The 27,997-nt window shown below is 36.3% G+C and overlaps 3 protein-coding genes across 8 annotated transcripts in view; 1 reads left to right on the top strand and 2 right to left on the bottom strand.

The window, feature by feature from the left end:
- Positions 1 to 639: 639 nt before the first annotated feature.
- LOC128868424 (uncharacterized) lies at positions 640 to 1,438 on the top strand. The gene is made up of 3 exons (XM_054110502.1): positions 640 to 808; positions 883 to 948; positions 1,030 to 1,438. Exons 1-3 carry the CDS (start codon positions 689 to 691, stop codon positions 1,276 to 1,278), a joined length of 435 nt encoding a protein of 144 aa, XP_053966477.1. The 5' UTR covers positions 640 to 688; the 3' UTR covers positions 1,279 to 1,438.
- Positions 1,422 to 20,547, bottom strand: LOC128868423 (glycogen debranching enzyme). Of its 2 annotated transcripts, none has more exons than XM_054110500.1 (14): positions 20,371 to 20,547; positions 15,199 to 15,793; positions 8,717 to 9,326; positions 8,483 to 8,654; positions 7,979 to 8,327; positions 6,502 to 7,905; positions 5,918 to 6,444; positions 5,524 to 5,852; positions 5,278 to 5,455; positions 4,012 to 4,157; positions 2,724 to 3,416; positions 2,192 to 2,663; positions 1,986 to 2,121; positions 1,422 to 1,917 (listed from the first exon to the last, which is right to left on the bottom strand). In XM_054110500.1, the coding sequence occupies exons 2-14, from the start codon at positions 15,763 to 15,765 to the stop codon at positions 1,879 to 1,881; spliced, it is 5,622 nt and encodes a 1,873-aa protein (XP_053966475.1). In that variant the 5' UTR covers positions 15,766 to 15,793; positions 20,371 to 20,547; the 3' UTR covers positions 1,422 to 1,878. The 2 variants fall into 2 exon arrangements, with proteins under 2 accessions (XP_053966475.1, XP_053966476.1); XM_054110501.1 differs by lacking the exons at positions 15,199 to 15,793; positions 20,371 to 20,547 and adding exons at positions 14,026 to 14,084; positions 14,213 to 14,233.
- A 4,744-nt stretch (positions 20,548 to 25,291) lies between these two features.
- Positions 25,292 to 27,997, bottom strand: part of LOC128868175 (kinase D-interacting substrate of 220 kDa B) — an 85,841-nt gene continuing 83,135 nt past the window's right edge. For all 5 annotated transcript variants that reach the window (XM_054109983.1, XM_054109984.1, XM_054109979.1 and 2 more), the window contains 2 exons: positions 26,247 to 26,528; positions 25,292 to 26,166 (listed from right to left, as the gene is read on the bottom strand). In XM_054109983.1, coding sequence (XP_053965958.1) covers positions 25,973 to 26,166; positions 26,247 to 26,528 — 476 coding nt within the window. In that variant the 3' untranslated portion in view covers positions 25,292 to 25,972. The remainder of the gene's footprint in view (positions 26,167 to 26,246; positions 26,529 to 27,997) is intronic.

Here is a 27,997-nt window from a genome sequence, read left to right as displayed (position 1 = left end):
CCTAAGCAGCAAAACTCTACGCCCGATTACATATGAAGATAACTAGAAAATGAAGAAGAAGAAGAATAAATGTATACTTTTTTTGGATACTTGATATGATTCCAATGTGATAACCGCTTTTCTATTTTCCAGCGTTTGGAGTCATTTGAATGGAATTGTGTTCCATTTTTAATGACAATAAATAACGGCCGCCGTAGCCGAATGGGTTGGTGCGTGATTACCATTCGGGATTCACAGAGAGAACGTAGGTAAGAATCTCGGTGAAACACCAAAGTTAAGAAAAACATTTTTCTAATAGCGGTCGCCCCTCGTCAGGTAATGGCAAACCTCCGAGTGTATTTCTGCCATGAAAAAGCTCCTCATAAAAAATATCTGCCGTTCGGAGTCGGCTTAAAACTGTAGGTCCCTCCATTTGTGGAACAACATCAAGACGCACGCCACAAATAGGAGGAGGAGCTCGGCCAAACACCCTAAAAGGGTGTACGCGCCAATTATATATATATATATATGTATAATAAATATCACTGAAAAATAATGTGCCTTTTATTCATAGCCGAGTTGAATTAAATTCCAAACGCCAATTCCGATGCGCCACCCTGTACATTCGGTTTCAAATAATCCAAGTGGAAAACTTTTAAATGCTTTTCTACGGGATGAAAAAAAATCGTTTGTGTCAAAAATTGAAAACATGTTATCGGCATTAAAATTCGAAAACGAAAAACTGCAAAAACTAACTTCAGTTAAGAATTTTTTAAAATTTCTTTTATTGCAATTTCTTCATTTGCTTCAAAAAATGTTTCCGTCAAAAGTAAGTCGTGGGAACAATTGCCATTGACGTTCCCCTTGTCAGTACCGTTAACACTAAAAAATGTTATTTTATAGTTCTTTAGTAACGACTCTTTACCAAGCTTGCAAGGTTCTCTCTTGTCCCTGAATTCTGTGTATTCGGTAAGTGTTTTCAATGCTGGGATTCACTCCATCCAATTCAGTATCTATTTTCACTATTCAATGTTTGGTCTCTCATCACAGAACACGTATGGCCCTACCACACGCATGGAACTCTATCCACGTCGCCGTAACACCGAGTTTTACTATGAACCCCAGCCTATGGAAGAGTATCAGAGTCGTGTCTGCGAGCATCCCCAAGACAAACTACAGCACCAGCAACGGAGCTCGAAATACGAATTGGAGCCCATCAAGGAAGAAACGCCAAAGCTACGCATCAATCCTCCAAAGAACTCGGATATGCGCATGTTTCGCAACAGCTATTTCTCCTGATGTGATGCACTGCTGCTTTGGCCCTTCGAGTGGGTGGATTGCTGTGAAGTGAGTAGAGTGAGCTGAGTGGTCTGTATGAAATGTGGCCGTGATTTTCGTTTAAATTCTTACGCACAACTATATTTTTGCAAAATAAAACACGATTTGAAAATGAACAAGATTTTCGAAATTTATTTATGTATGCGTATCAGTAGTAATATTTTTTGGCTTGCATAGTAACTTCTCTTGTATGTATCTACTGCCAATGGGTCATTGAAGGACGATTTCACAATAACACAGTCTAACAAACTAAACAACTACAAAGTACAAAATATTGTGTATGTATGTTTTGAAATAGTCAACAGCATCTTAGTACACTTCAACGTAGTTTAATACAAAATGTAATAGACCAACAATTTAACGAACGCACGGAGTATCCAACAAGTAAGCTGATCTTAAGGATCATTTAGTAAAATCTAATATTGTATATTGTGTTTGTATGTATGTATGCATGCACGAGTTTGTCAAGTATGTGCTGATTTCTTCTAATGGCTTATTCTTGGGGGTGCTATTTATCTCAGGCAAAGTTGCTGCGAGGCGCAAGCAAAACTGTAATTAGTTTCAAACATCGCCGCCAATGGCGTGTAAATCGTGCAATACCTGAAAAGGAATTTTCCAAATAAGTTTTTTGAATTGATTTTCGAAATATATTGTAATTTCTTATTTACCTCCAATACGGTGGCCACACTCCAAGCCTGTGTGCGACAGGAATCATGACAGTAGGCGCCATTATCGTTTGTAAGTTCAGGCAGGCCGCGCCAGTGGGAGGTGTGCAACTCTTTGAAATGGGCGCGCAAAATCGACCTAGGAAAGAGTGAAAATAAATTTTTAAGTATGGCTAAACTTCCTACCTGGTGTTCTTTGCAACACTCACCATGTCTCTGCGATTGTCTCATCCAAATAACCACATTTCTTTGCAAATATTAAACGCGCGCGCAAATAGAATCCTATTGGCCATATCCATTCAGGTCCCTGATGATAGTTAAAACCATGCGCCACTGTGCAGTCATCGGCATCATTGGAGTTGTCGTAATTTGGACGATAGTTCCAATCATCTGGATCGAGGGTCTTCATACCGAGTGGGCCGAGCAGGTGTTCGCGTGCCTGCTCCAAGGCTTTCCAAGCGTTTTGTGGATTGAAAAGTTCCGGTGCGACCACCATAGTTATAGGGAAGTTACAACGCAACTGATAATCGGTCCAAGCTTGCGAAGCTCCATACGAATCCTTGTATATATTTTTCTTGTTCGCCATTAGGGCAGTCTCTGATTCCTTGACAAAGAAATATTTCTCGAAATTGTTTTGAATGCGATCAGCCCATTGCTTGTAGGTCCAAGTGGTGTTTTCGCCTGAAATATAAACGATAACAGAATTTATGATTTTAATTTTCTCTTTTTCTCTATACTCACCATTTGGTCCTTGGCGCTCCACTGATTTGTACTCAATAACACCCTTCTCGTTGAGCATCTGCATAAAACGCAACACCGACATTTGCAGTCCAACCAATTCAACAGCCGAGCCGTCACGCGGTGTGGCTGGACGACCACGATTACCAGCCTTTTCCGAGGAGCCCATCTTATCCATCCATGTGCCACAATTGGCAATGTTACCGCCAAACACGAAGCCCGTTTCTGGATGTACTCCAATGTTGTTGTTGAAGCCCTGATCCGTCATGTGCGCATCAATTTCATAGCCCGCATTGCGTTCGCGATACTGCAATCCTTGGAAATGCACTTGCAATGCCTCTTGCATCACATCGATTAACTTTTGATCGAATTTACCACGTCCATGTGGCTCACTATCATCGTAGGGGAAAATGCGTGAAACCATATCGTTGAGGATATTCCTACCTTGCGGTGCTTCATTGACATATTGCTTGATGGAGTTCAGCCACCACCAGACAGCATCGCGGCAGTTAAAGCGTGGTTTAGTGCCGTTGTCCAATAAATTTGGTATGAGACCATGTCTGAGGCATTGGCCAAATCCGAGTATAATGTAGCGTGCCTCCTGGAAGCGTCCAGTCAGGTACATAACCCCGCGCAATGCAATAAAGGTATCACGGCCCCAGCAACGCATGTAGCCGGTGGAGAAGTGTGGTAACCCTACAGGAGAAAACACGGAAATATGTAGGGTAATGAGATATGGTGACAGTAGGAAGTACTTGGATAACCTATACATATATATACATATGCATATATATAATTGGTGCCTACACCCTTTTTTGGGTGCTTGCCCGAGCTCTTTCTCCTATTTGTGGTGCGCATCTTGATTTTTTCCACAAATGGAGCGCAGCTTTATGCGCCTCCGAAAGGCAGATGATTGTTATGAGGAGCTTTTTCATGGCAGAAATACACTCGGAGGTTTGCCATTGAATGCCGAGGGGCGACCTATACTTGCATAAAATAATATAATCGCGATATTTTGAGCAGTTTTAAAAAATGTTCTTTTGGGTTTTTAACGTTTTATAAAAATATAGTTCATTCTACAACATATATCAAAATTTAAAATTTTCAAACACACTTTGTACCATTTTTATAGGCTATTAAATTTTAGTTTAATATTGCAAGTTTAAAGTGACTCAAAATTCTCGTTGCTTTGTGATAATTTTTTCCCCTGCCAATGCTCCGCATTTTCTCACGATTCTATTATTTTGTCCATAAGTATACAGGTATGTGCATGTATATGTGACAAATTTACCTGCTGAAAGAGTAACGCATGTCTCCGGCGGTTGAGGTGTTACAGCTGGACTAAGTGGCGGCAAATTAGCCGACTTGCAAGCTGACAAGAACTGCAGCGTCGCCAAAGCGAGTGTTTGTGGGAAGTTGTGGCCGTCACGAATAAATCTAAATTTCAAGAAAAAGAGTTCTTTCAGTACGGGAACAAATTGTAGCACTTTTTTATATTTAAAGGAAATGGGAAACTTAAGGACGCTGAAACCTTCAGCTGTTGTTGAAATACCACAAGATAAACTTGTCTGCCATGTCTCAGCTCAAGTCGGCCAAGAGGAAGTTGGAGCTAACTTTTAATAGTCCCCTTTGAAAGTAAAACAAATAAACCAAAAATAACTGTGCTTCCATTTGAGCTGCGCTTTAAGGGGGGAAGCTGGTCTAGAATTTTGAAAAAATCGAAAAATTTTTTTTTGTCTTAAAAGGTGCTTTAGGGTCTTAGAAATAATATACCAAATGAGGGATGCCAGAAAATGTCTAAATGCCCAAATTTTTCATTCGACGGCAGTGCCTCGCAGGTATGCCCCGAACGCTACTTACAACTTTAAACGCGTTTTTCTCGAAATCACTTTTTTTAAACTGGCCGAAGACATAACTCGAACAAATCTTTACCGATTCTTACGAAATTTTGACAATACATTCGAAATACCTTTCTCCGGAGACGTACGTAGGATTTTTTATTTATATTACATAGTTTTTTTTTAAATAAACAATTTTATGTCGTTCTTTATAGTGAAAATTGTAACTTTTTGTTCAAACGTGCACCATTTCGCGAAAAAACAAAATATCGAAAAAATCCTACGTACGTCTCTTTCTGTTGTTATATAGAAACTAAAAAAATTTTATTTTTTGATCCAGGACAAAAATTAAGGAGTTTACGTCTTCGGCAATGGACCCACTAGAAAAAAAGGCGCCTTAGGAGAACTGCTGGACAGCGGCCATTTTGAAATTAATTCAGACGAAAAATTTTGTATTTGTACCATGAAAGCTATATTATTAAACCTATTTCACAGATTTTCGATTGATTCCTTTGTTGAGTCAAAATAAATTCATAAAATATGCCCATTTTTTGCGCTCTAGACCAGCTTCCCCCCTTAAGTTTATTCGATCGGTATGCAAGAACATTTGCGCTTTTCGAACCTTCTTAGTTTGTTTTACGAAAAGAAAAACAAGAAATGTTTCCGCTTCCTAGTTCCTATCATATAAATATTACAAAAGAATATTACATTTTACTTACTCTGGCATCAGTTGGTAGGCGCGCCCAACGAGAGCTTCGTATAGACCACTCAAAATGGCGTCAAAATAGCAAGGAATGAGGTAGCGTGGTATATTCTTCAGAGGTTCAAATGTAGCTTTCAACCACTTCGACAGCACCTTGGTGCCCTCGCGATGACTCAGGCGGTCAGCCACATAATCTATGACAATCAAAAAGAAATCATCAAATAAAACAATCGGAAAAGCGTTCAGTTCAACTACTACACACCCAACATCCAATTCCCATCTCGCAAATTATTACAAAGGGGATGTCCCAGATCATTGCGAGGCGATATTTCAGTTAGTATGGAGATAAAGCCCTGCAAACCGCAGTAAACTATACGACCATAATTTGGGATATCATAGGTTGCACCGCCATAGCCATGGTCCCGTTCTTCTTCGTCACAGGTAAAAAGTGCGCGGTTCAAGTCTACCAAGTCTAGCTTGCCAATAATTTCACGCAACTCATCGTACATCGGCCCACTTTCATATTGCAATGAAATGACGAGTTTTTGAAGATTTTCAGCGTGTGGCTTGTTTGGATTATGCAGGGATACTCTACAAAGTCAAGTAACAAAGTAAACGTTTGCGTTCCTTTTTCGGTTTTTTTTAACAAAAGTTACCTGACAGCAACTATTGATCCTGGATAGAGGTTTTCGAAATCCAATTGTGTAATATTACCGTCAATATATGGAGTAGCTCGGAAAATTTTCGACTTATTTAAGGGTATATGTTCGCGCAAATTCAGTTGGAATTGTGAGAAACCTTTGATGTAATTCGGATCCTTCTTAAAGGGTCCCGGCCGATCGTATGGTTTGTCACTTTTCATTGAAATATCAGCTTCTAGTATAATTTCGTTTAGTGTACCCTCGAAGCGCAGCGAACGCACCCCGGTAGGTCCGGCGTTAGGATGTGGATAGCCGAAAGCGGTGTGTGCAACGAGTATGACACTCTCGTGTGTGGTTGGGGAATGACGTGTTACAGCGACAATATTCGGGTCCATCTGATCGACGTACACTTGATTGAAACCCTCTTCGGCGAGTTGACCATGCAGCAAGTTCAGGGCACGCTTGGCGGCAATAATACCAGTATTGAAATCAACGTTCTTGCCCCACTCTTGGTATTGACGCTCCTCGTCGACGACGTGGATCTGTTAGGAGATTGTTGATAGAATTGGTGAGGTATATATTCATTAGTTTTTACTTACGTGATGCGGCACAAGTTCGTCATAGCCTCGGTTGCTGCCAGTGGCGCAACATGCCATCGATACCAATGCTGATGAGGGTAATAAATCGTAAACGGAACGCTTTTCCACTGGCGATGGATTGTCATGCGTTTGGTCCATAAACAGCGCATGTGCTATGCTGGGTGCTAAATCACGCTTTGGATTGACATAGAAAGCACCCACTGGCTCACCGCCAAAACGATAAACCAAGCGACCTTCCTCGTGTGAGTCCCAGGCAGACAAAGCTTCACGTATTAAGGAAGTAATGCCCAAACGATTCACGAATGCATTGTCTGTGGCATCTGAGTTAGTAAATAACTCAGCTACCACATATAAGTCTTGGTTAACAGCTCTTGCGGCATCCAACAAATATTCGGCAACATGAATTGGTGTTGAATGGCAATTGTCCAACCGCACACCATCAAAAATTTTAGCAGTGATTACCACATACTCGGTCATATGTTTCCACAAGTAAGGACTATCTTCGGGTTTCTTGCCGTAGCGCAATTTTACGCTGTCGCCCCAAGCAATCAGCTCCCGCTTTAAGTACACATTTCCACGCCCAGGCTGTTCTTCGGCAAAGTCGCGTAATGGATCGCTAGAGCCCATAACCCAGCCGTTGTGTGCTTGGAAGAATCTACCTAAATCTCCATACATGCCTTGCTCGATTTCCTTGAGGCTCTTGCCGATAGCCTTTATTTGCGTGAAATATTGCATGAAGAGAGGATGGTTCTCGGTAATATCACGCACCTTAGGACCACCTTCCTGTACGCGCTCATACCGTACACCTGCCAAACAATTTTCGATTGCATAGCCAAGATAACCTTGGATCTCCGCACGCACTTCCTCATTAAGCGTTTCCAAGCGGTGACGCAAGGTCTCGGCGCACTTACGGAAGCGTGATTCTTCATCGAAGCAATCACCATGAAATGCATTAAAAATCTCCAGTGCCAAATTCAAATCAATAGTGGCGCCTAAGCGATGATACTGTGGATCTGTGATCAATTGTATCTCATTGAAACGCGACTCATCGGCGACATGTTTTGGCGGTACACGAGTGCGCACTAAGGCCATAAATTCGTCCACATATTTGACGATATTGCATTGGAAGAGCTCATGAATATTTACTTTAGGCAAATACACATTATGCAATTGATATTTAAGTGCCTGTAAGTGTTCCTCCCGGTCAATTACTGCTGGAACGCCCACGTTTTCCAAATATCCAGCAGCCACATCTTGGCTACAATTGGCAAGTAAAGCGTCGAACAAAAAGGCGGGACGCAGATAAGGACTGGTTGCGCAGTTGTAAGTAACTTCGGGATGTTCGCGTACCCAATCAGATTCGTTGGCAGTGTGATTTAGTACAATATCGCAAATGGAAGCGATCTATGTTCACAAACGCAAAAAGAGGTAGAGAAAAATCAGGCTGTCTGAATCAATTATTTTATCTTAAACTTACACCCCATTCTTGGCGACACTTCTTAATGACCTTCTCCACGTCATCAAAACCGATGGTTCCACCTTTTTTTGCGGCAAAGTTTGGATTAACTTTCAGTTGATCGCGCAGTGAGTAAGCCGAACGAGAACCACCAAGCTCCTGAATTGGTGTGAAGTGTATGACGTTATAGCCCGACTCTTTGGCCACACGCAATTTCGACTCCCAGGTGCTAATGGGGCCCAATAGCTTTGTGATAACCGTCTGGCAGCGCACCGAATTCAGCGGTATAATTTTTTGTGAGCCGGGTGGGCCCACGTGAAGGGTGGGTTCTACTTGTACGTAAAGTGAGCCGTCAGGCTCCGAACGAGTACTGTGAGTGAGTGAAAAAATAAGGGATTTATTTTAAGTGTTGAAGGTCTTTTATGAACTAAAGTTTTTTCCGATCAGTGTCTTGCTCAAACTGAGAGCCAAGCCAAAAATTAATCACACCAACAAAACTTTTGGAAAATGAATTTTTTTACCTACCTCTCCTTGTATTGGAACCAGAAGCGGAAGGTGCCTGATAGATTCATTTTCACTTGGCTGAAAATGTCGGTATCTACAACATGGGCATATTTATTCAAGTTGGTTGTGAATGGTTTCCCGTTACGTGAATGCCAATCCAATATACGGTACTCGGTGCGAACAAACTTTTTACCTTCAAATAAAATAAAAGCCCTTTTGCGTTTAGATCAACTATTAATTCAATATGAAACTTACCCTCGGCCGGGTAATTGGTGTATAAAATAATTTCCCGACCCAACAGTGAGGCATCGCCATGTACGCGTAAAGTGGAGCCCCGTTTGATTCTATAAAGAACACTTTCGGCATTTGTACCCTCAGCGATAGGTACGCTGTGTATATCAGACGATTTCATCATTTCAATCGCTTTCGGTTCTTCCGCCTCTAATTGATGCAAGTTAAGCTTTTGTAATATTGTCTTGTCAACTTTTACTTGTACGTGTGAGTCTTTTTCAGTTTCTACTTTGTGAGTGTTTAAATTCAAATCCGTTTCTTTCGAGTTCGATTGCTCGGAAGAAATTTGAGTGAAATCGGGTTTTTGTTCGTCTGCTACTGATTTTGCCTTAACCTCGGCAGTTTCTGATGACTTTAAGGTAATTTCTTTTGAATTAGTCTTTTGTATGCAATTTTCTGGTTCTTGACGTTTGCTGTTATTTTCTGCTGCAATTCGAGAGTCTTCCTCGGAGCTTGATATTATTATATCAGGCTTAGATTTTTGCTTGTCTCCCCCGTCTTTTTGTTTGGATAGATTTATATTCTGGGTATGATCTTTTTGCGTCGAGGTTGGTGACTTTTTTGAATTAGAGCCCTAAAATAGAGGTAGAATTTAATCTTCAACGCTCAGAGCATGTCGATCACAAAAAGATGTACAGATAAGCTGGATTAATATGCATACGTACATACATATGCAAGATACGATCAACTAAATATATTTAAAAGTACTTGCATTTTTTATGACAAATTTACAGCGATTTTTAACCACTGCACAAAGCTAAAAACTGAGTTAAATGTAGTAAAACGCACACATTTGCCTTTGCTTAAGGGGGGAAGCTGGTCTAGAATTTGAAAAAAATCGAAAAATTTTTTTTTGTCTTAAAAGGTGCTTTAGGGTCTTAGAAATAATATACCAAATGAGGGATGCCAGCAAAAATGTCTAAATGCCCAAATTTTTCATTCGACGGCAGTGCCTCGCAGGTATGCCCCGAACGCTACTTACAACTTTAAACGCGTTTTTCTCGAAATCACTTTTTTTAAACTGGCCGAAGACATAACTCGAACAAATCTTTACCGATTCTTACGAAATTTTGACAATACATTCGAAATACCTTTCTCCGGAGGCGTACGTAGGATTTTTTATTTCTATTACATAGTTTTTTTTTTAATCAACAATTTTATGTCGTTCTTTATAGTGAAAATTGTAACTTTTTGTTCAAACGTGCACCATTTCGCGAAAAAACAAAATATCGAAAAAATCCTACGTACGTCTCTTTCTGTTGTTATATAGAAACTAAAAAAATTTTATTTTTTGATCCAGGACAAAAATTAAGGAGTTTACGTCTTCGGCAATGGACCCACTAGAAAAAAAGGCGCCTTAGGAGAACTGCTGGACAGCGGCCATTTTGAAATTAATTCAGACGAAAAATTTTGTATTTGTACCATGAAAGCTATATTATTAAACCTATTTCACAGATTTTCGATTGATTCCTTTGTTGAGTCAAAATAAATTCATAAAATATGCCCATTTTTTGCGCTCTAGACCAGCTTCCCCCCTTAATTTACGTGTTATTTATAAGGAAACATACATACATATACGAGTACGTCGTAAACAGGACACAATATATAGTAAATACAATGCATATCCTCACATAACTTATAGGACTAAGAAAATAAGCATTTCCTTAATTTAACCCGCTCAACGGACTCACAAGAAGCATTTAGTTAAATCTTTGTATGCGTAGGCCGCTTTGTTTTAAATCTGTTAAGCCCATATGAAAGCAAATGATTACTCATTTTTAAATTTGTGATTAATTTTGATACTCTATTTTTCTTTTGTTACTTAATACATTTTTTCAGTTCGTGCATGAGGTTAGTTTTTAATATAGTATTTAAATATTTTATTAGTAATACAACAAATGAAACTATATCTCGCTTAATAAGCTATCCAACATTCCAATACGTTTTTACTACTCTGAAGGTGATTTTTTTGAAGACCGAATTATTTACATTGGTCCATTCTATAATATCTTCAAATTTTTGAAACGGATCACTTGTGAAATCTCTCCCTCCCACCGCTATTCGTATTCAGATAGTAAAGCGAACGACTTCACATTTCAGCTGCTAACTTCACTGTTTCTATATAGCGGGTGTTTTTTAACTGCATGAGAGCTAGCGATATCGGTTACTATGGTTTGACAGCTGAGAATAGAAACTGTTTCGACATTTCTGTACAGTAAGGTTTGGCAAGTCATCATCAAGTTGTTTAACGTCACAACAACGCTTCCAAATTCTGGAAAAAACAAACCTTTACCCGAAGTTTATAGAGCGAAATGTCGATTCCTCGCCATTCTCTACTTGTTGGCCTTTGTCCTTCGACTATGCGGAAAATTTTAAAGGATCTTGGTTTACGTGCCTATAAAATATAGCTCGCGCAGGAATTGAAGCCAAATGACTATGCCTATTGATTGGACTAATTTAGATTTATTATTCACATTTATTGGAAAAAGTAGTAAAAAATTGCACTGATCATCGATCACTCGTAGCCGCAATGAACATATGCCGATTATCACATTCAAAAAATAAATGCCATGAATCAGATTATAATAAAAAAAAAAATAGTTCAAATAATACTGTTATGTATTATTATATTAAGTTCTCAAGCTCTTAAAAACACCCTCTACATATGTGCATACTATATATAAGTATATCTATAATAGGAATTAAGTTTCTCTCTACTTTTACCCTACTTTTTACAAACTTCATTTCTCTTTTGAAACCAACCTTCTGAAAGTTGCTGGAACTGCCCCTAAAATTCGCTCGTGAAAATCTAATAGACGTAAAAGAAAATTTCCTTCTCGAAAAACTAGTCTTAGATTTATGTAGCGAACGCAACCATATTTCATGAGGAATATACATAAGTTGAAACTAAAAAAAATATATATTAATTGTTGTCCAAGCTTCAGCAAGAGATTTGAAATCATTGAAAATGTCTATGACGAAATATTTTTACACACCAGTAGAGTTCGAAAGAATATTTAGGAAATAGGAAGGATAGGAACATAAAGGGTTTTCCAATAACAGGTGTTATTTCAAATGGCCCGCTATTTCGGTAGATGCCACTCTTGTAGCTGTCTTTTTTTTGATATTTGACAAGTAGAAACTACGCCATTAATATAAATGGAACGATAGACGCTTAAACAACGCATTTTAATTATTAAAATTCACTATACAAATTGTGAAAATTTGGCAGAGACGGTTCGTAAAACTCGAATTTTTGGGTCATCGTGAAGCACCTTGTCGGACCGCAATTCAGAACTTGGTGAAAAAATTCGAGCTGTTGGACAAGTTAGTGATATGAAGAATAAAACCCGCGCACATCGCTCAAGAACAGCCGGAACAGCCATTTCTCGTCATTCTTTGGAATTAGGCATTCTGCAAACGTCATTACACCTTATTTTGCATAAAGATTTGGGTCTTAAGGCTTATAAAGACCAGTTAACACAAAAATTCAAGCCGGCCGACCATCAACAACGTCGTGTCTTTGCTGATTGGTACGTTGAAATGCATGAAAATGATCCGGGATTCAATCGAAAAACCATCTTGAATGATGAGGCCCATTTCCATCTCGGTGGCTTCGTCAAAAAGCAAAATTTTCGCATCTGGGGCTCAGAAAATCCAAGAGTTATTGTTGAAAATCCTTTCTATCCTCAACGTGTGACTGTTTGGTGCGGTTTATGGTCCGGCGGAGTCATTGCACCTTACTTTTTCGAAAATGAAGCTGGAGCAACAGTTACGGTGAATGGAGAGAGATGATTAACGATTGTTTATGGCCGGAATTGGGTGGTATTGATCTGGGCAACGTTTATTTTCAACAAGACCGCGCTACGTGCCACACAAGCAACGAAACCATTGATCTTTTATCAAAATAACACATCTTATTGGAAAATCCTTCATAATAACGGATCATTTGTAGATCGATATTAAGACTGAAATATATGAATATGATAACAATTTGGAATGCACTTTTTTGGCTACATAAAAATACCACTCGTTTGCTGGAAAAACGTCATAACTCAAAAAATCAAAAATTCGGGAAAAACGCCTTAAAAATTGACAATTTACTTTGCCTTCATATATATATATTAAGTAAATATATATTTTCATTTAATGGGATACTGTAACTGATATCGTCAGGATTTTTTTACAAAACATGTAGTAAAAGGAGAGCTGATAGAATTTTTTGCACATTTATTTGAACGAAAAGTTTTTAACTATGACCCTTGCAACAATTGCGCGATATGTATTTTAAATACTTATATCTCGAATTAAATTAAATTTAGATCAGTTACTGTGGCAAAAATGTTCCTCGCTGCATAGTATACCCCTTTCTGCTAAATGAAACACCCTTTAGTTAGGTGCTCTTTAGTAAATGAATAGTAAAAGATACATTCTATGAAATAACTCTTGGATACATGCATACATACATACTATATACGCAATTAGTGTCACTGAAAATCGTGCAGCTGTTTTTCGCAAAGTTTTTAAAGTTCACTTCTTTTAGTTAATTTATTATTATATAAGTTATATTATTATAATTACACACGAATTTAATTTATTATAATTATATACAGAAACAGTTTCAATCAAATTCCAAATTTAATAGAATTGGCAAATTTTTATAAAAATTTCATAACAATTTTGATCAAATTAAAAAAAAAATGTTAGCTCAATTTTAGAATAATTTGTTTAAGTGGCTTCTGTTTATAAATTGTAAATTCACCAATCATTTTCACTTGTTTGAAATACGAAAAAATGGACAAACATACGGTTGATTCAAAGTGGATTATACACTATAATTGAATTTCTTAGAATCACTACTCAAAGTAGTTTTTAGAAAGTGCTAAAAGTTATTTCCTGAAAACTTTATAGCTTTAAAAATTGTCACATTTAGCAGCAATGTTAGGTTAGATTTCGTCTCGTGCATAGAGACCACAAACCTTCGGGCTTCTGTTTTTGCAATCAGGAATAGCTACATATGTCGTTTGCTACCTTGCTCCGTTTTTAGAAATTTGGAAAACGTCAGGAATTTACCGGGTACTTTATACGAATACATAAATACATGAAGTTTCGTTCACTTGAGTTTTTAGTCAGTCCTTGAGTTTAAGAGCAGCCAATAATGAAACCAATTTCGAAATCTCAGTAAAATTTGCAGTTAATAGTTTTTCGGTTAAGATGGACAAAGAACGTGCGCCTACAGAGGCTGCAGGTCTGTCAATAAAGTACCAGTGTACCTGTTGTCTCACTAATCTCCCGAGAGGATACGCGAATGAGTTGACCGAAAATGCCGATGCTGTAAATCCAAAATATAAAAGAATACAAATTTATTCTGTTGATTTTTGTCGAAATGGTCCATTGAGTCAGTTAGAAAATTCTTTATTAGTTTTTGTTTGTGCAAAGGGTTCTTATACCCATACTCACACAAGCTGTATGTATGTGAATTTCATCAATTTATCCAATTATGTTTTTGATTAACCAAATATCATTAATTTCACACACACACACGCAAACTGGGCTCAAGAGCATTTGGGACGAATTTCAATGTCACACGAAGTACGGGAATGATTTTGAAATCGATCGTTCTATTCGTCTCCAGATTGCGGCACAGTTGCCGTCGTTACTGACGCGTTTACAATTTGCGGTTTTACTATGTACAGGCATACGCACATATGATACTATGTGCATATGTATGTATGTATTATATGAACACTTGCTATATTATTGGCATAGGCGCCACCTTTGGTTAGCGCGGCGCACCGTTGATGTTGTAATTGTGGTTGAGGAATATTTTCTAATATATACATATATACATACATACATATGTACAAGTATAGAAACAGCTTCAAATTGTATGCAATTGTAAAAGTAACTATGTACATATGTCAGTTTAGAATTTTTTAAATCCTACTACAGCTTTTACCCAAAAACGCTAGTCACTTGTTAGGTGTCCTGCGATGATTTTAAAATTTGTTTCGACGCTCGAATCTAACTGATTATCGTCGAATAAAAATGTTGTCTTATAACTGCATGTGCGACACACAAATGTTTGTATTATAGCTTCAAATTAATCTACTACCCAAATATTACATACATTTGCACACATACACATATGCACGTATATACATTAATTTAGCGATTTTACATACAATCTTATCAGTAGAGGGAATGCAATGCACATAAAAGCAATTAAACGGTTCCGATTAAATGCCACATTGAAGATTAGACATCCAATACATATAGGACAGACGCGGCTCCACCAAAAAATCACAACACCAACTAGTTCGGAACCAACATTTATTGACTGCGATCGTTGTGGACACACTATACAACTTTCACGCAACCCCAACATTATTCCCAATTACCAAATATTTTATTTACTTTTATTTAATTTTTGCTTCTTCACATACCTCACCACCGGCAACATTTTTGTTCGTTTTTTGCTTGTTTTTATTACTACTTAGAGCATTTCCCATTTTTTCACTTGGAATTGCATTCAACACACCCGCAAGACCGACGTCCGTAACTGTTTCTGTCACCGGTACGGCGGGCAATTGCTGTTCTTGGTCGCTTTTAGGATCGGCAACCGCATTTCGTTGGCACTTCGTATCCAAGCTGGGCGTCACTGTAGCCGCCTTCGCCTCCGTTCCCGCCTCACCTTTTTCCATACTTTGATTGCCATCGCTCTCGCTAGCATTGCCACTGTCACCGACGCCAACTTCCGATTCTGTCGCAGAGTTTGACTCATTGGCGTCCTCCGCAGCACCGCAGGCCCATTTAATGCGCTGTCTAACGCTATTGTTTTCGATGCCATTGGCGATGGCGCCTGCGTCGACCTCAGCATCAATATGACGATCAGTAGTTAATTTTGAGTAGAAATCGACGATCCATTGTACAAATTGCAAATTTAACACTGCCTGTAGCATTGTACTCAGCTGCCGCTGAAGGTTAGCAAAAAAGCGCCCAAAACCGTCCATCCTGGCTTTCACTCGTACTATTATATACCTATGTTTTTAACACTTTAATCTCTAAAACTTGATAGAATTTTGCGAAATACCGTTCGTTGTGACTCGACGTTGATGTGCTTACTAACTAAATGAGTGTCGAAATTCAAATTTTGAGCTGGTTATTTTCATAAAAAAGAGCATTCGCAAATACAGGGTATGGTGTATAGATGTGTGCATAAATAGGTAATGCGAAGACTCACTACAGGATTACTTATATTACTTTTTTTAATTTTATTTTTTATAAGTATGCGTGCGCACTATGTGACAAACTTGAAGCGAAAAGAAAGAAGTATAGAGTGAACAAAACTAACTGAAATGCAAGGACCTTAGTATTTTATTCCTAATGGTAAAAAATCCATGTTCGCTACAGATAATAATCAGTAATGAAGCTAACAGTGGATACACTCACAAAATTTAAATTACATATCAATATTTATTAGCATAGGAAGAGGTAATGACCAATAAGGAGCAACGCCGACGGGATGTTAATCTCCAACTAGTTGCGCAAATGGAACATTTTAATTTATCGTGGGATTTAGAAATAAAAGAAATGCTTTACTAGTATTCGAAGCCACTAATACATATGACTTTGTTTTTGCGGTAGGGGGCCAAGCTTTTAGATATTTAGTTATTTACCTAAGTTCTGCAGTTTGCTTAAAAGCATATTGTAGTGGCGGACAGTGGTTCCGGTTTGTGTTGTTAATAGAAATATCATCCTGACAGTTTACCTATTTACGTAGCTATTTACTCTATCTACATATTCTACTAGAACTCATATATATCAAAGTCTGCAGGTCGGAGCTGTTTTTTAGACTATATAAATTCTGAAAGAGTTGTTACTTGCCAACAGCACGGATCACCTAAATGATTCTTAGTCATATTTCTGAAGAACTCACTGTTATCTACACAAGGCATGCTCAAAGAGAACCCTTCGCGCTATTATCGATATGTAGAGATCTGTTCTATGAAATACTCCTGTTGTCGAATCGACTTTATTGCATAAAAAATAGCATTAGCAACTTTCAAACGTTTCTTCCAAAACGAATTAAACGAAACTTGCTGAGCGTTTTCCAATTTTTTCGTATGGGGCAATTTTCCCACATATCTGTGGATTTTTGAATAGAAAAAATAAAGGATTTTATTTGAGATTCGCAGGCTATGACTAAGAATTAGTTTTATCTTCAAGGGTTACACAATTTTCAAATCCAAAAGGCAAAGGAAGCAATGTGGCTTCACAGATAAAAGTTGTTAAGGCGACTTTGGTTGTGATGCCAAACGTGAACAGATGCAATCATCGTTTATTGATTGCTTAAGAGAGATTTGGAGTGTTTTTATAGCACCCTAATAAATAGTTATATGAACGATGTTCATGAAATTTAAGTTACCAGTTCAACCTTATTGGAAAGAGATAATATTCGAGTAAATACATATCCGTTGCGAAATTATGTATACTTCTAATTCTTGTTGTTTATTGAGACTAATTCCAAAAAAATATTCAATTATTGCATCATACACCCTATACTGCGAATTGGACTACAAGTACTAATGCACTTAAACCAATGACCTTTCCATTGAACTTGAGAATTAAAAGTGACGTCATATACCTCTCTGATTCAAAGCTAACCCAACATTTGAGAGCGTGCCAAGTGCAACAGCGTAAAATCATACTTACGTATGTTTGTACTTGCATATCGGATATGTACTTATATATCGTCTGTTATTAACAACAACAGCAAGTTGAGCAGCACACGACTTGGCTCGAATTGAGTTCATACATATGTACAATATATATATGTGTATGTATGTGCATGTAAATAACTGCATAGACAGAGGTGAGTTTGTTTGTGTTTATTATCAAAAACGTGCAGCGCTTTCACTTTCTCTTGGAAACGTCACTGAGAGTGGGTATATTATGTGCACATACAATATACATATATGCTAGAGGTATGTTGACCCACCGAAGGCGTGTCTGCCTGGTGCATACTTTTTGTTTTCCCCATTATCTATAGTGATATTCGTATACATGAACATACACATATATGCAGTGTGATTTAAATGGTGGGCATCTACATTCGAAGCAAAAGCGAGTGAGTTTGTTCCCACTTAAATGAAAACAAATGTTTTATAACAATTCATTAATGCACAAAAAGTCAAATTTCGATTTCGTATGTGCGAGACTGTAGACTCGTTGTTTTCTCGGAAATTTCATCTCGGAAGAACGAGAGATCATCGGGTGTTTTTTTAAGCGCTTGAGAACTTAAAATGATAATATAAAATAGAAATATTGTTGGAATGAATTTTTTGCTTTTTATTATAATCTGGTGTAGATAATTTCATGCCATTTATTTTCTGCATATGATTTCCGGTATATGTCCACCACGGCTACGAGTTACATGGCTCATTCGATCAGTCCAACTTTTGACGACTTTTTCTAATAACTCTGAATAATAAATCTAAATGAGCCCAATCAGCAAAAATGATTATTTGGCTTCAAAGCTTGAACGAGCAGTATTTTATAGGCTTAGATCGTTTAGCCAATAATACTCTTACGTTGAATTTTCGGGACAAAAGCCAACAAGTTGAGAACGACGACGATCGGAGTTTCGGCGCCTTCTTCAAAACTTCGCTCAATGCACTTCGCGAAAAGATTTATTTTTTTCAAACCTAATTTTCACAATTTTGTAGCATTGTTCTGACGTTAAATGATTCATGATGACTTGCCAAACCATTCAGTAAGGAAATGCCAATACAGTTTACCATTCTCAGCTGTCAAACCATAGTTGTCGATAGTTCTCATGCAGCTCAAAAAATACCCGATGTAATTTAGAATTTCCCTATCAAATGCATTGGATGGGCAAAAATATACTTTGAAGGATTCTTGGTTCTTGACTTTGAGGTTTAAAAAAAGTAGGTACAATTTTATTCAAAGTATTTTTCTTCGCAAGCTACGACTTGTTTCCATCATTAAGGAAGCGTATGAATTCCATCCCAATAGCATTGCAGACCTTTTGAGGCCCAGAACGTATCGATTCAATTTATGATAGCTTTAACTGAAGTGAAGTGCACGTACATATCCCATTCTTGGCGGAACAAACTAGTCCAAAATAACTGTAATTATGACAAGGAACGTGGCTATGTAGGTACATAGGTTTCTCTTAAATAAGATTGTAGACCCAAAGCGTAGATATCATGCTTAACTATGGGTGGAATTTAAAATATAAGAATATACTGCAATAAAGTTGCATAGATCTAAATTTTCATCAGGATTTCTTGAAAACGGTTGTAGATACAGAAAACGTGACTTCAATCCCTTTATTATAATTTATTTTTTGATATTTCTTAAAACCTCAACCCATTTTCGCAAATTACTTTTCGCAGATGTACTTAGATACCCACTTTTAAATCAGGATATCTGCGTGCACTTGGTGAGTAATGCTCTCATGTGAGGAAACTATTTCATTGGGGCTTACATACGTACAAACATGCTTACACACATATACATACTACGTTAATTATACTCGTGTGCATGCAAGCTTACAATTTAATGATAAAAGCTCAGTGGAGGACCTGACATGATTTTCAATTGGAATACTAGCATCGAAGATTTCAAAAATAATTAAAGCCTTTGCAAACTGCAAACTTCTTGTAAAATGCAATTGAAGGAGGGATATGTGAAACACCAGCTTTTAGTGCAGATACAGTTAAAAAAAGAGTTGACAAGTCACAAATCTTTATCAGTGCATTTTTCTATTTGTCACGAATACATTTGCTTCCAAATTCTTATTATGTGATCTCATATCACTCGCAAAAAAAAATCTTTCCGTATCAAAATGAAATTCCTTGTCGATTAGAAAACGCTTTATGGCAACGTTGCCCTTCTTTCGATATAGAATACTAAGCTTATTGCAAGTAATTCGAATTAAGCTTGATTTCCGACTTCCTGGAACGCCCAGTTTATCAGCACTTGGGGTGCCTTTTCTCGCACTCATTTGATTAGTTTCACTTTGCTTTTTTTTTTGTTTTTTTTTTTTTGGTATTTTCAAAACGTTGAGTTCATTTGGTCAAAAACATGTGCAATATATTATACACACATACATATATATGTGTGTATATGTACGTAAATAGGTGTGTATGCATATTTAAATCGCTTGCAGCATTTAAACGAAAATCAAATTAGACAAAACAAAAAACGCTCGTATATTTATTTAGTTAATTTTAATATAAATGATTTATTTTCTTTTAAGATTTATAAATAGAAAACATTGTTTTGCCAAATAAGCATTTTTCTAACTATTTTTAATCGCAAATAAATAGCACTGCACTTTTCTGATGTGATGAAAATTTATGTATTGTACACATATTTCACAAAATTTATCACATTTCGCACTACGAATTTTTTTAGTTTTAAAATATTAAAAAACAAACAAAAAATTTTTTTCGTCCTACAGTTTATTTCTGTCTTTACAATCAGAAGTGTTTATGCAATCCACTCATCCAATTAAAGAGCAAGCAATAACTTAAGTATTCCTCATTTTTTTATATAAAATAAGTATGCAAGTAAAACGATTACTTTACCCAAAAAAATTTGTGACTTAACTGATTTGTGTTGGCTAACACAGCGGCGAAAAACTGCCTGTGCGTACTACAATAAAATTACTCAGTAAAAATTCACAACTTCAAGGTGACCTCTTTGAATAGAACCGCACAGCTGATAGCTGATTACCTCCGACTGTTTGACTGTTGTCTGCCTGCCTGGTGGCGCTGCAATCGCTGTTGATGGTGCTGGTGGGGCGTTCGCCCGTTGGCTACTCGATTGTTGTTTTAGCTTTGCTATAGCACGAGTATAACAACAACTTGCTCTCCCATCTGTGTGTACATACAAATATGGTGTACACACACACACGCACACATACATATAAAATGTGTAGCTTTGTTGATGGAATACGAAAAGCCGGTCTTTCATTTTATTTAATGGTAGTTTGTTTACATCGGCAAGGTGAGTGTGTGGGTTTGCCGGCAACGAATATACTTATACTTGTTTATACACAGATGGTGAGCATTTCAGCCGAACGAATGTATTTTGTTCGACTTTGATGAGAGGCCGATTGCAACTGATTATTTTGCTATCGATTGTAAGTAATACAGATATGTATGTATGTATAATAAAATGTTTATTGAAAAAAAAAAACATTTACAAATTTGTGTTATATTTATATAATATTATAGTACATTACTTAAGAAAACAAAAGCAATATATTAACCAAAAATAATCATTTAAGTGAAAACCGGTTAGTATAGACCATCATTTCTTTCAAACTTTCATAGGTTACGACAAAAATTTAGAAACAATAGCAAAAACAACAAGAACATTATTACAATTATTATAAATATAATAATATCATTTTTCATTTTATTTTATCAATAGTACAGAGTAAGACTCAAGTCTTTTAATAGTACTTCAACATTATTATATGCAACTAGAATGATTTTAACATGAACATTTCTTTATCTAAATTCTTACAACTGTTCATTAACAAATCAATCCAATATATGTAACCGAACAATAATAATAATATAAGGCTTTCATGGTAGGAAAAGAAAAGGTAGATTAAGAAAAAAGTAGTTATTAGAGAATGAAGAGAAAAATTTAATCATACAATTTAATACGTCTGGGTAATGAGTTCCATACCCATTAACAGCGTTAAATAAAAATAATCGGGTGATGTTGGGTAATTAAATTTTGGAACAATGAAACTGTTGTGTCTTCGAGACCTTGCTGGTATCAACTACTCTCACAGATGGACAGGTAACTTGTATATATATAGTAAATTTGCACACAAATATGAAATTCCCAGCAGACAGATGATTTTCAAGACTGCAACCCAGTATCTTTGTTCGCCAAGCAGAGATATGCTCATATCTACCAACGACATATACATACAAAACGCGTAAAATTATTAAATGCCACGTTAATAATAATTATGATAATAATAGTCGAATATTTCAAATAATATTAATTATAAATATTAAAACAAAAACAAAACAAAAAAACAAAAACGTAATTGAAATTCGAAACCATATAAGAACTCTCATTTCAATTTGTATTATTTTATAATTGGCGCTTACACCCTATTAAGGTGTTTGGCCGAGCTCCTCCTTCTATTTGTGCTGTGCGTCTTGATGTTATTCAAATAGAGGCTCCGACTCCGAACGGCAGATATTTGTTATAAGGGGCTTTTTCATGGCAAAAGTACACTTTCTTTTCAATTAGTAATTTAAATTTTTTCTCTCTTTAATGTTTTTTGAAAATTTTTAGTTAAATTATTGCGTTATAAATCAATTGTGTGTTCGAATTTATTATAATTTTATTTTGATGTCTACTTTCTCCAACCCTCTATGTCTACTTGTCTAATAGTTCAACCTTTTAGCCATTAGTAAGATATTGATAAGATGCTTATATACATATTGTACATATATACACTCATGGGCAATAAAGTCAGTGTGCGACATTTTCATCAGTTTTGGCTATTTTAATTTCGTTTATTTAGCGCCTATTCAACAAAAACCGTATTAACTGTTTTTTTTCCAAAATTTGTGCAAAAATTACGAAAATGTCGAAATGTCAAGTTTTCATCAACTTTTCACTTTTTAATCAGAATTTTCAGAATAATTTTTGATACGCAGTTGTAGAGTGCATTCATTTTTGAGAAGGATTATTCTTAGTAAGTGCAAGTTTCACGTGGCATAAAATTCGCATTGATATTTGGCAATTTTTTTTTCGTTAGGGTACCATGCATTTTCTTCCATACAAAGTACGTTTGACAATTTTTTTATATTTCTTTAGAAACTATAAATCGAAGATTTACGACGTCGGACGCTCCTTCTTCCCCTTGAACAAAGCAAGTAATGAAACGTTCAATTCTCTAACCACCTTGAAACGTACACCGGGTGTATACCCAAAGGCGATCGAACCCAGCAACCAAGACTTCATCGTTTTCTTGTAATTTTTGTTGACTGTACTCTTATTTATCTTTTTATATGGAAGGAAATGGCTAGGAGATGTCACCAAAAATAAATTGTCGTATTTATTCTACAAGAATTCACTCTAGAACATTGAGCTAATTACAAAAAACTAAATACGAATATCTAATTAATTCATTTATAAAAATTGCTACATATGTATATACTCCTACATAACATTTTCTGTGACGTGATTGTGATGCTGTGTTCTACAAACATAATTGCATTTGACGAACTGGCGAATACGTGTAAAAGTATACTCATCTAACGGACTCATGATCCCGTTAGGATGAAATAGGAAGGCAAACTTCTCTACAGTAGCAAGGATGATAGATTACTAGGTTTAGCCAATAACTATGGTGAAACACAAAATTGTGAGGGGAACTTTGGCTTGCTTCATTTCACGCGCGAGGATGGCAGATTTACTAGGTGTGGCAATTAGCTATGGTGAAAAACAAAATTGTACGAGCAACTTCGGCAGCTACGTCACAGGACCATCGGCAGCCTTTTTTGCCTGCTCGTTTCGCACGTAGTCACACACTCGTTCAATCAGTCGTTGTTCAGACGGCAATAAAGCAACATAAACGTAGACTGTGTTAATTTTTTCGTATATCACTAACACATTCTTTGAGTTTTCGTAAACAACCGATTCACCCCTGCTACGTCAGCCCATCGACTGATTATGTCAAATTCGATGAGAGCCGGCTAACGGTCTGATATTGGCCACACCATTAAAAATCTTCTCACCATACTGCTGTAGCTAATTTTTTTCATCTTATAAAATTTCATTCCCGTTAGAATTAAGCAGTAAAACAAACACACCAGTCTACCTTTTTTCATCCTTTGAAATTTAATTTCTTGACATCTCCAATTTTTGTAACTAATTTTTTTAGAAATTACATCACAGCACTCCTAAAAGTGTCTGATGACATAAGGCTCAACATTGACAAAAAGCATGTGACTTTTCTAACTCTACTTGACCATTCCAAGGCATTTGACTCCGTAAGCCATAAACTTTTAATCTTGAGGCTTGAAAACTTATTTAGCGTTTCAACGTCGGCTTTAACTCTTATGGAAACATATCTTAGTGACCGATTACAAGCAGTATGTGGTGATAATACCAGATCCAACTGTCTACCTGTAACCAGAGGTGTACCTCAAGGCTCTATCCTTGGCCCTCTTTTATTTGTCTTGTACGTTAATGATTTGTTCAGTGTGATTAAATATAGTGATGTCCATGTATATGCCGATGACTTCAATTATATGTTAGTTGTCCCATTAGCTGTATTGATATTTGCATGAGTAATTTGAATTCTGACTTGAGTCTCACAAGCAAATGAAGAAATACATATATCAAGCTCGATGGCTATACAGAAGTCAAACTAAATGACGCTGTGATTAAATATGTGGACATTGTTAAAAATTTAGTGGTTACACTTAATAGAATTTTGACATGGATCAACCACATCTTCATTGCCATAGGTAAAGTTTATGGTACGAGTATGCTCCGAAATTTATGGACAACTCAACATTTTATACCAGTAAACATTCGACTGCTACTAGCTAAAACGTATTTGTTACCCACGTTACTGTATGGTTGTCAGTTATATACTCCTTGTGATAGTGTGTTGTAGTAAGCTTAATGTTTTTTATAACAACATTGCAAGATACGTTTACCGTAAAAAACGTTATGACCATATTTCTGTTTTTGCGAGAAAATTGCTTCCGTATCTTTTTACGACTTGCTTAGGTTTAAATGTTTAGTTTTACTCCAGAAGATCATAAACACTCTGGAACCCAGATACCTCAAAGATCGACTTATGTTTTCAAAGTCCTGCCGTTCGTTAAACTTAGTCCCGATGAAATACAGTTGTTTGGTGACTGAACGTCAATACTTTGTGTTCCCTGTCCGTCTTTGGAATACCTTGCCTTACAAAATTAAACGTATAAAAGAAAGATCGTGCTTCAAAAATAAATTACTTCGCTACCTCGTCGAAAATTGATGAATGTACTCACATGGTTTCACATTATTTAAATCTCTTCCAATTAATCCCTACTCCTACTACTACCTTAATTTCCTTTTTTAATACCTTCTCCAACTTCTTTACCACTAGCTGTAGTTTTAATTTTAACTTTGATTTTACTGTTAATCTTTTTATGTAAACTATTCTTAAGGTCCATCATTGCAAAAATAACTATGGTTGTATGTTTGACTTTAATAATAAATAAATAAATAAATATTTGTTCCCTCCATTTAGGTATTCCAGTACACGAAGTGCCTTTCTGAATCTCAATAATGAATGCATTTTGTAATTGTGAATTAAAATTTATTTCCAAACGTCATTCCATCAACTACATACAAAGTAAATAATTTGTTTTAGCTTCAAACTTGTCAATTATGTAAATACATATATACATACGTACATATGTACGTGCATGTGATATACATACATATACATATATGATACTAGGTAAATATTTTTGTGACAGTCACTTTTTATTTATTTATTATTTTGTTCAACTTTAAAAATTAATACCTGCGACTACAATACTTAATTGGTGAAATGGTGGTTGATAGGGGCTGAGGAGCAACGCCAACAACAATTATCATAATATTTGTATTTCATTATCTAATAGATTATTGGTAAATAAGGTCAACAACAAACGATAGTAACGGTTTAATTGTTATTTTTACTTTTGAATTAAGCGATTGAATACACATTTAGGTTCACTCGATTCTTAGGCATCGTTGCAAATCATTCAGTTAAATACTACATTACATACACAAATAGATTCATATACGTATACTACCACAATGCATAGTTATTATCCTAGTAAATATTTTGCTAAATTGTTTTATATATAAAATAGATCGAACATAAAAATATCGATTTTCATAAATTTGTAAATAATGCACTGGAGCCAGCACTACCGTTCACAAAAAGAGTTGAAATTGATATAGACTTAGTTGGGAAAATTAAAAATGATTGCGACAATTTTGTGCTCCCATTGCGACATTTTGATGCTCTTGCGCTTGCCGCTTATTTGGCCCATTTTCTTATGTCTTTGTTTCTTTTTTTTTTGTTTTGTTTGTGAAGGCATTCCTTAGCCACAGCCTAGTTTTAGTTTCAACCTCATCGATAGGCCCTAGTATTGCTCATTTGTGTACAGTGAAAACTAACGGCGCTGATTCATCCTCCTGCAGGTGTTCGGCCAGTATAATTTTGCTTACAGTGCCTTGCGGCGCTTGGCTCTCGATATCTTCGTAGTCCACCGAGGAAGAGCGCACCAACTTGAATTGTGAGCCTTTGTGGTCGTTCATTGTGATGACCAACGAAGCGGGTCGTGGACCTGTGAGCATAAAAAATATCGTAAAATAAAATATATTTAAGTGGGTATGAAAATGTATTAAAACATTTTCCGTGTTATACCTGTTCCCGTTTTACTGGGCCGCCGCTCTAACGTTGTCGAACCGCTGGACGGCAGAGTTGAGGCAGACGAGCACAACGAGGATGGTTTTTCGGAGATATACTCAAGATTTGAGGTCATTTGTAACTTATTGCTGCCACTCTTTTGGGTGTCCTGCTTGATGCTGACGTGTTTATCAGTTTTCACGCTGTTCTGATGCTTCAGTATAGAGTCGCGTCGCTGTGCCACCGGTGACGCTGGTGGCATTGTGGTTGATTGGGTATTGATTAGCTGCAGCTCAGAATCTACGGAGATAATTAAGGTGCATGCATACAGTAGGTAAGTTAAGTATGGGCCCAAGTGTTCTTAAAATTAGAATTTGCATATTTAAGAGACAGGTAAGGACACAAGTTTTTTACACACCACCACCTGAAGAGCTGATAAACTTCGGAGAAGTTTGAGTGAGTTTTAACTGCTAAGCAACTCGCTAAGTTTCGCTAGTCCAAAAAGAAGTAGAAGTTGTTTAAAAGTAGAAAAATTCATATGGAGTAGAATATATTGCGTACTGGATTATTTACAATTTATAAGAACACGGACTACATTTCTATATGTCCATATTTCTACCGGAAGCGTAATTTTTTAACTCCGCTTTATGCATATTTCAGATTGCGTGATTTACATACATTTTTTGGCTTGAGTTAAATGATCTGGGACCTCTAGAAAACAGTAAGTCCGCGAAATAAAAAATGGAATTGCATCTTAAAATCATCTTCTCTAGACATGAATCAATGTCCATCGCCAACCACAAGACACATTTTATAAGGTATACATGAACAGCCGTTGACAGCTAATTAGAAACGCGATATTTTGTTTAGTTTTAACACCTTTTCTTACTTTTTGTTTTTAATTTCCATTAAGTTTTTATATCTTATATGTAAATCAAAGTTTCAAACTTTAAACAAGATATATAAAAATTCGACAAATTTTCGAACTTTTCTATCAGAATTAAAAAAAAAATACGCGGTTTCGTAGTCCATTACAGTAGTAATGTACAGCACAATAAGTACTAAAAAATACTAAAGTATAAATAAGCACTAAGAAATTCGACGTGACTCAAAATTTTCTTCATTTTTTATAATTTTTTTCTCCGACGCCGTTGCGCATTTACTCCTTATAATGAATGTTCGGAGATTTTTTTATATGGAAGAAAATGTGTAACACCGTCTACAAACAAACAAACAAATTATCAAAAATCAATGCGAATTTTGAGCCATTTTTAACTTATTAGTACTTATTTATACTTTAGTATTTTTTAGTACTTATTGTACTAAAATTCAATGGGCTATAAAACTGCATAAGAATTTTTCTAAAAAAAGTTTAAAATTTTAACGAAAATTTGTTGACTTCTTTTTAATTTTGTACAAAATGCGAAACTTTGAGTTATATGGTTTATGTTGTAGTAAAATCGATATTTTTATAAAATAAAAAATTTAAATAAATAGTCAAAACTTAACAAAGTGTCGCTGTGCTATTATTGTGTGTATGTATAATAAACATGCGGAGCTTCTTTACTGGCACTAAAAAGGTCGGGTCCAACTCAAGCCTCTTAGGAAAGACAACTATTTTTAAATTTGTGTTGTTTGTTGTAGAAATTTCAGTTATGTGTAAAATTGATTTACTTCACAAAAAATTTTCTTTTCTTTCTTGTGTCCAACAATTGAAAAGTGAGCAAAGTATAAAAATTGCAACAACAAACAATTTTTTTCTTACGCTG

This window comes from Anastrepha ludens, chromosome 6, assembly GCF_028408465.1.
Source record: "Anastrepha ludens isolate Willacy chromosome 6, idAnaLude1.1, whole genome shotgun sequence".
NCBI classification, from domain to species: Eukaryota; Metazoa; Arthropoda; class Insecta; order Diptera; family Tephritidae; genus Anastrepha; species Anastrepha ludens.
The sequence above is the reverse complement of the archived record's forward strand: the minus strand, read 5'-3'. Positions and strand labels throughout refer to the sequence as shown.

Excerpts from the sequence above, each read along its gene's own strand:
- LOC128868424 (XM_054110502.1), top strand. The coding sequence starts at position 689 with ATGTTATCGGCATTAAAATTCGAAAACGAAAAACTGCAAAAACTAACT. Across the intron at positions 809-882 it reads AAAAAATGTTTCCGTCAAAA|TTCTTTAGTAACGACTCTTT; the intron begins GTAAGTCGTGGG and ends GTTATTTTATAG. Across the intron at positions 949-1,029 it reads CCCTGAATTCTGTGTATTCG|AACACGTATGGCCCTACCAC; the intron begins GTAAGTGTTTTC and ends CTCTCATCACAG.
- LOC128868423 (XM_054110500.1), bottom strand. The coding sequence starts at position 15,765 with ATGGACGGTTTTGGGCGCTTTTTTGCTAACCTTCAGCGGCAGCTGAGT. Across the intron at positions 5,853-5,917 it reads GGATCAATAGTTGCTGTCAG|AGTATCCCTGCATAATCCAA; the intron begins GTAACTTTTGTT and ends TTGACTTTGTAG. Across the intron at positions 4,158-5,277 it reads GCCTACCAACTGATGCCAGA|ATTTATTCGTGACGGCCACA; the intron begins GTAAGTAAAATG and ends CTTGAAATTTAG.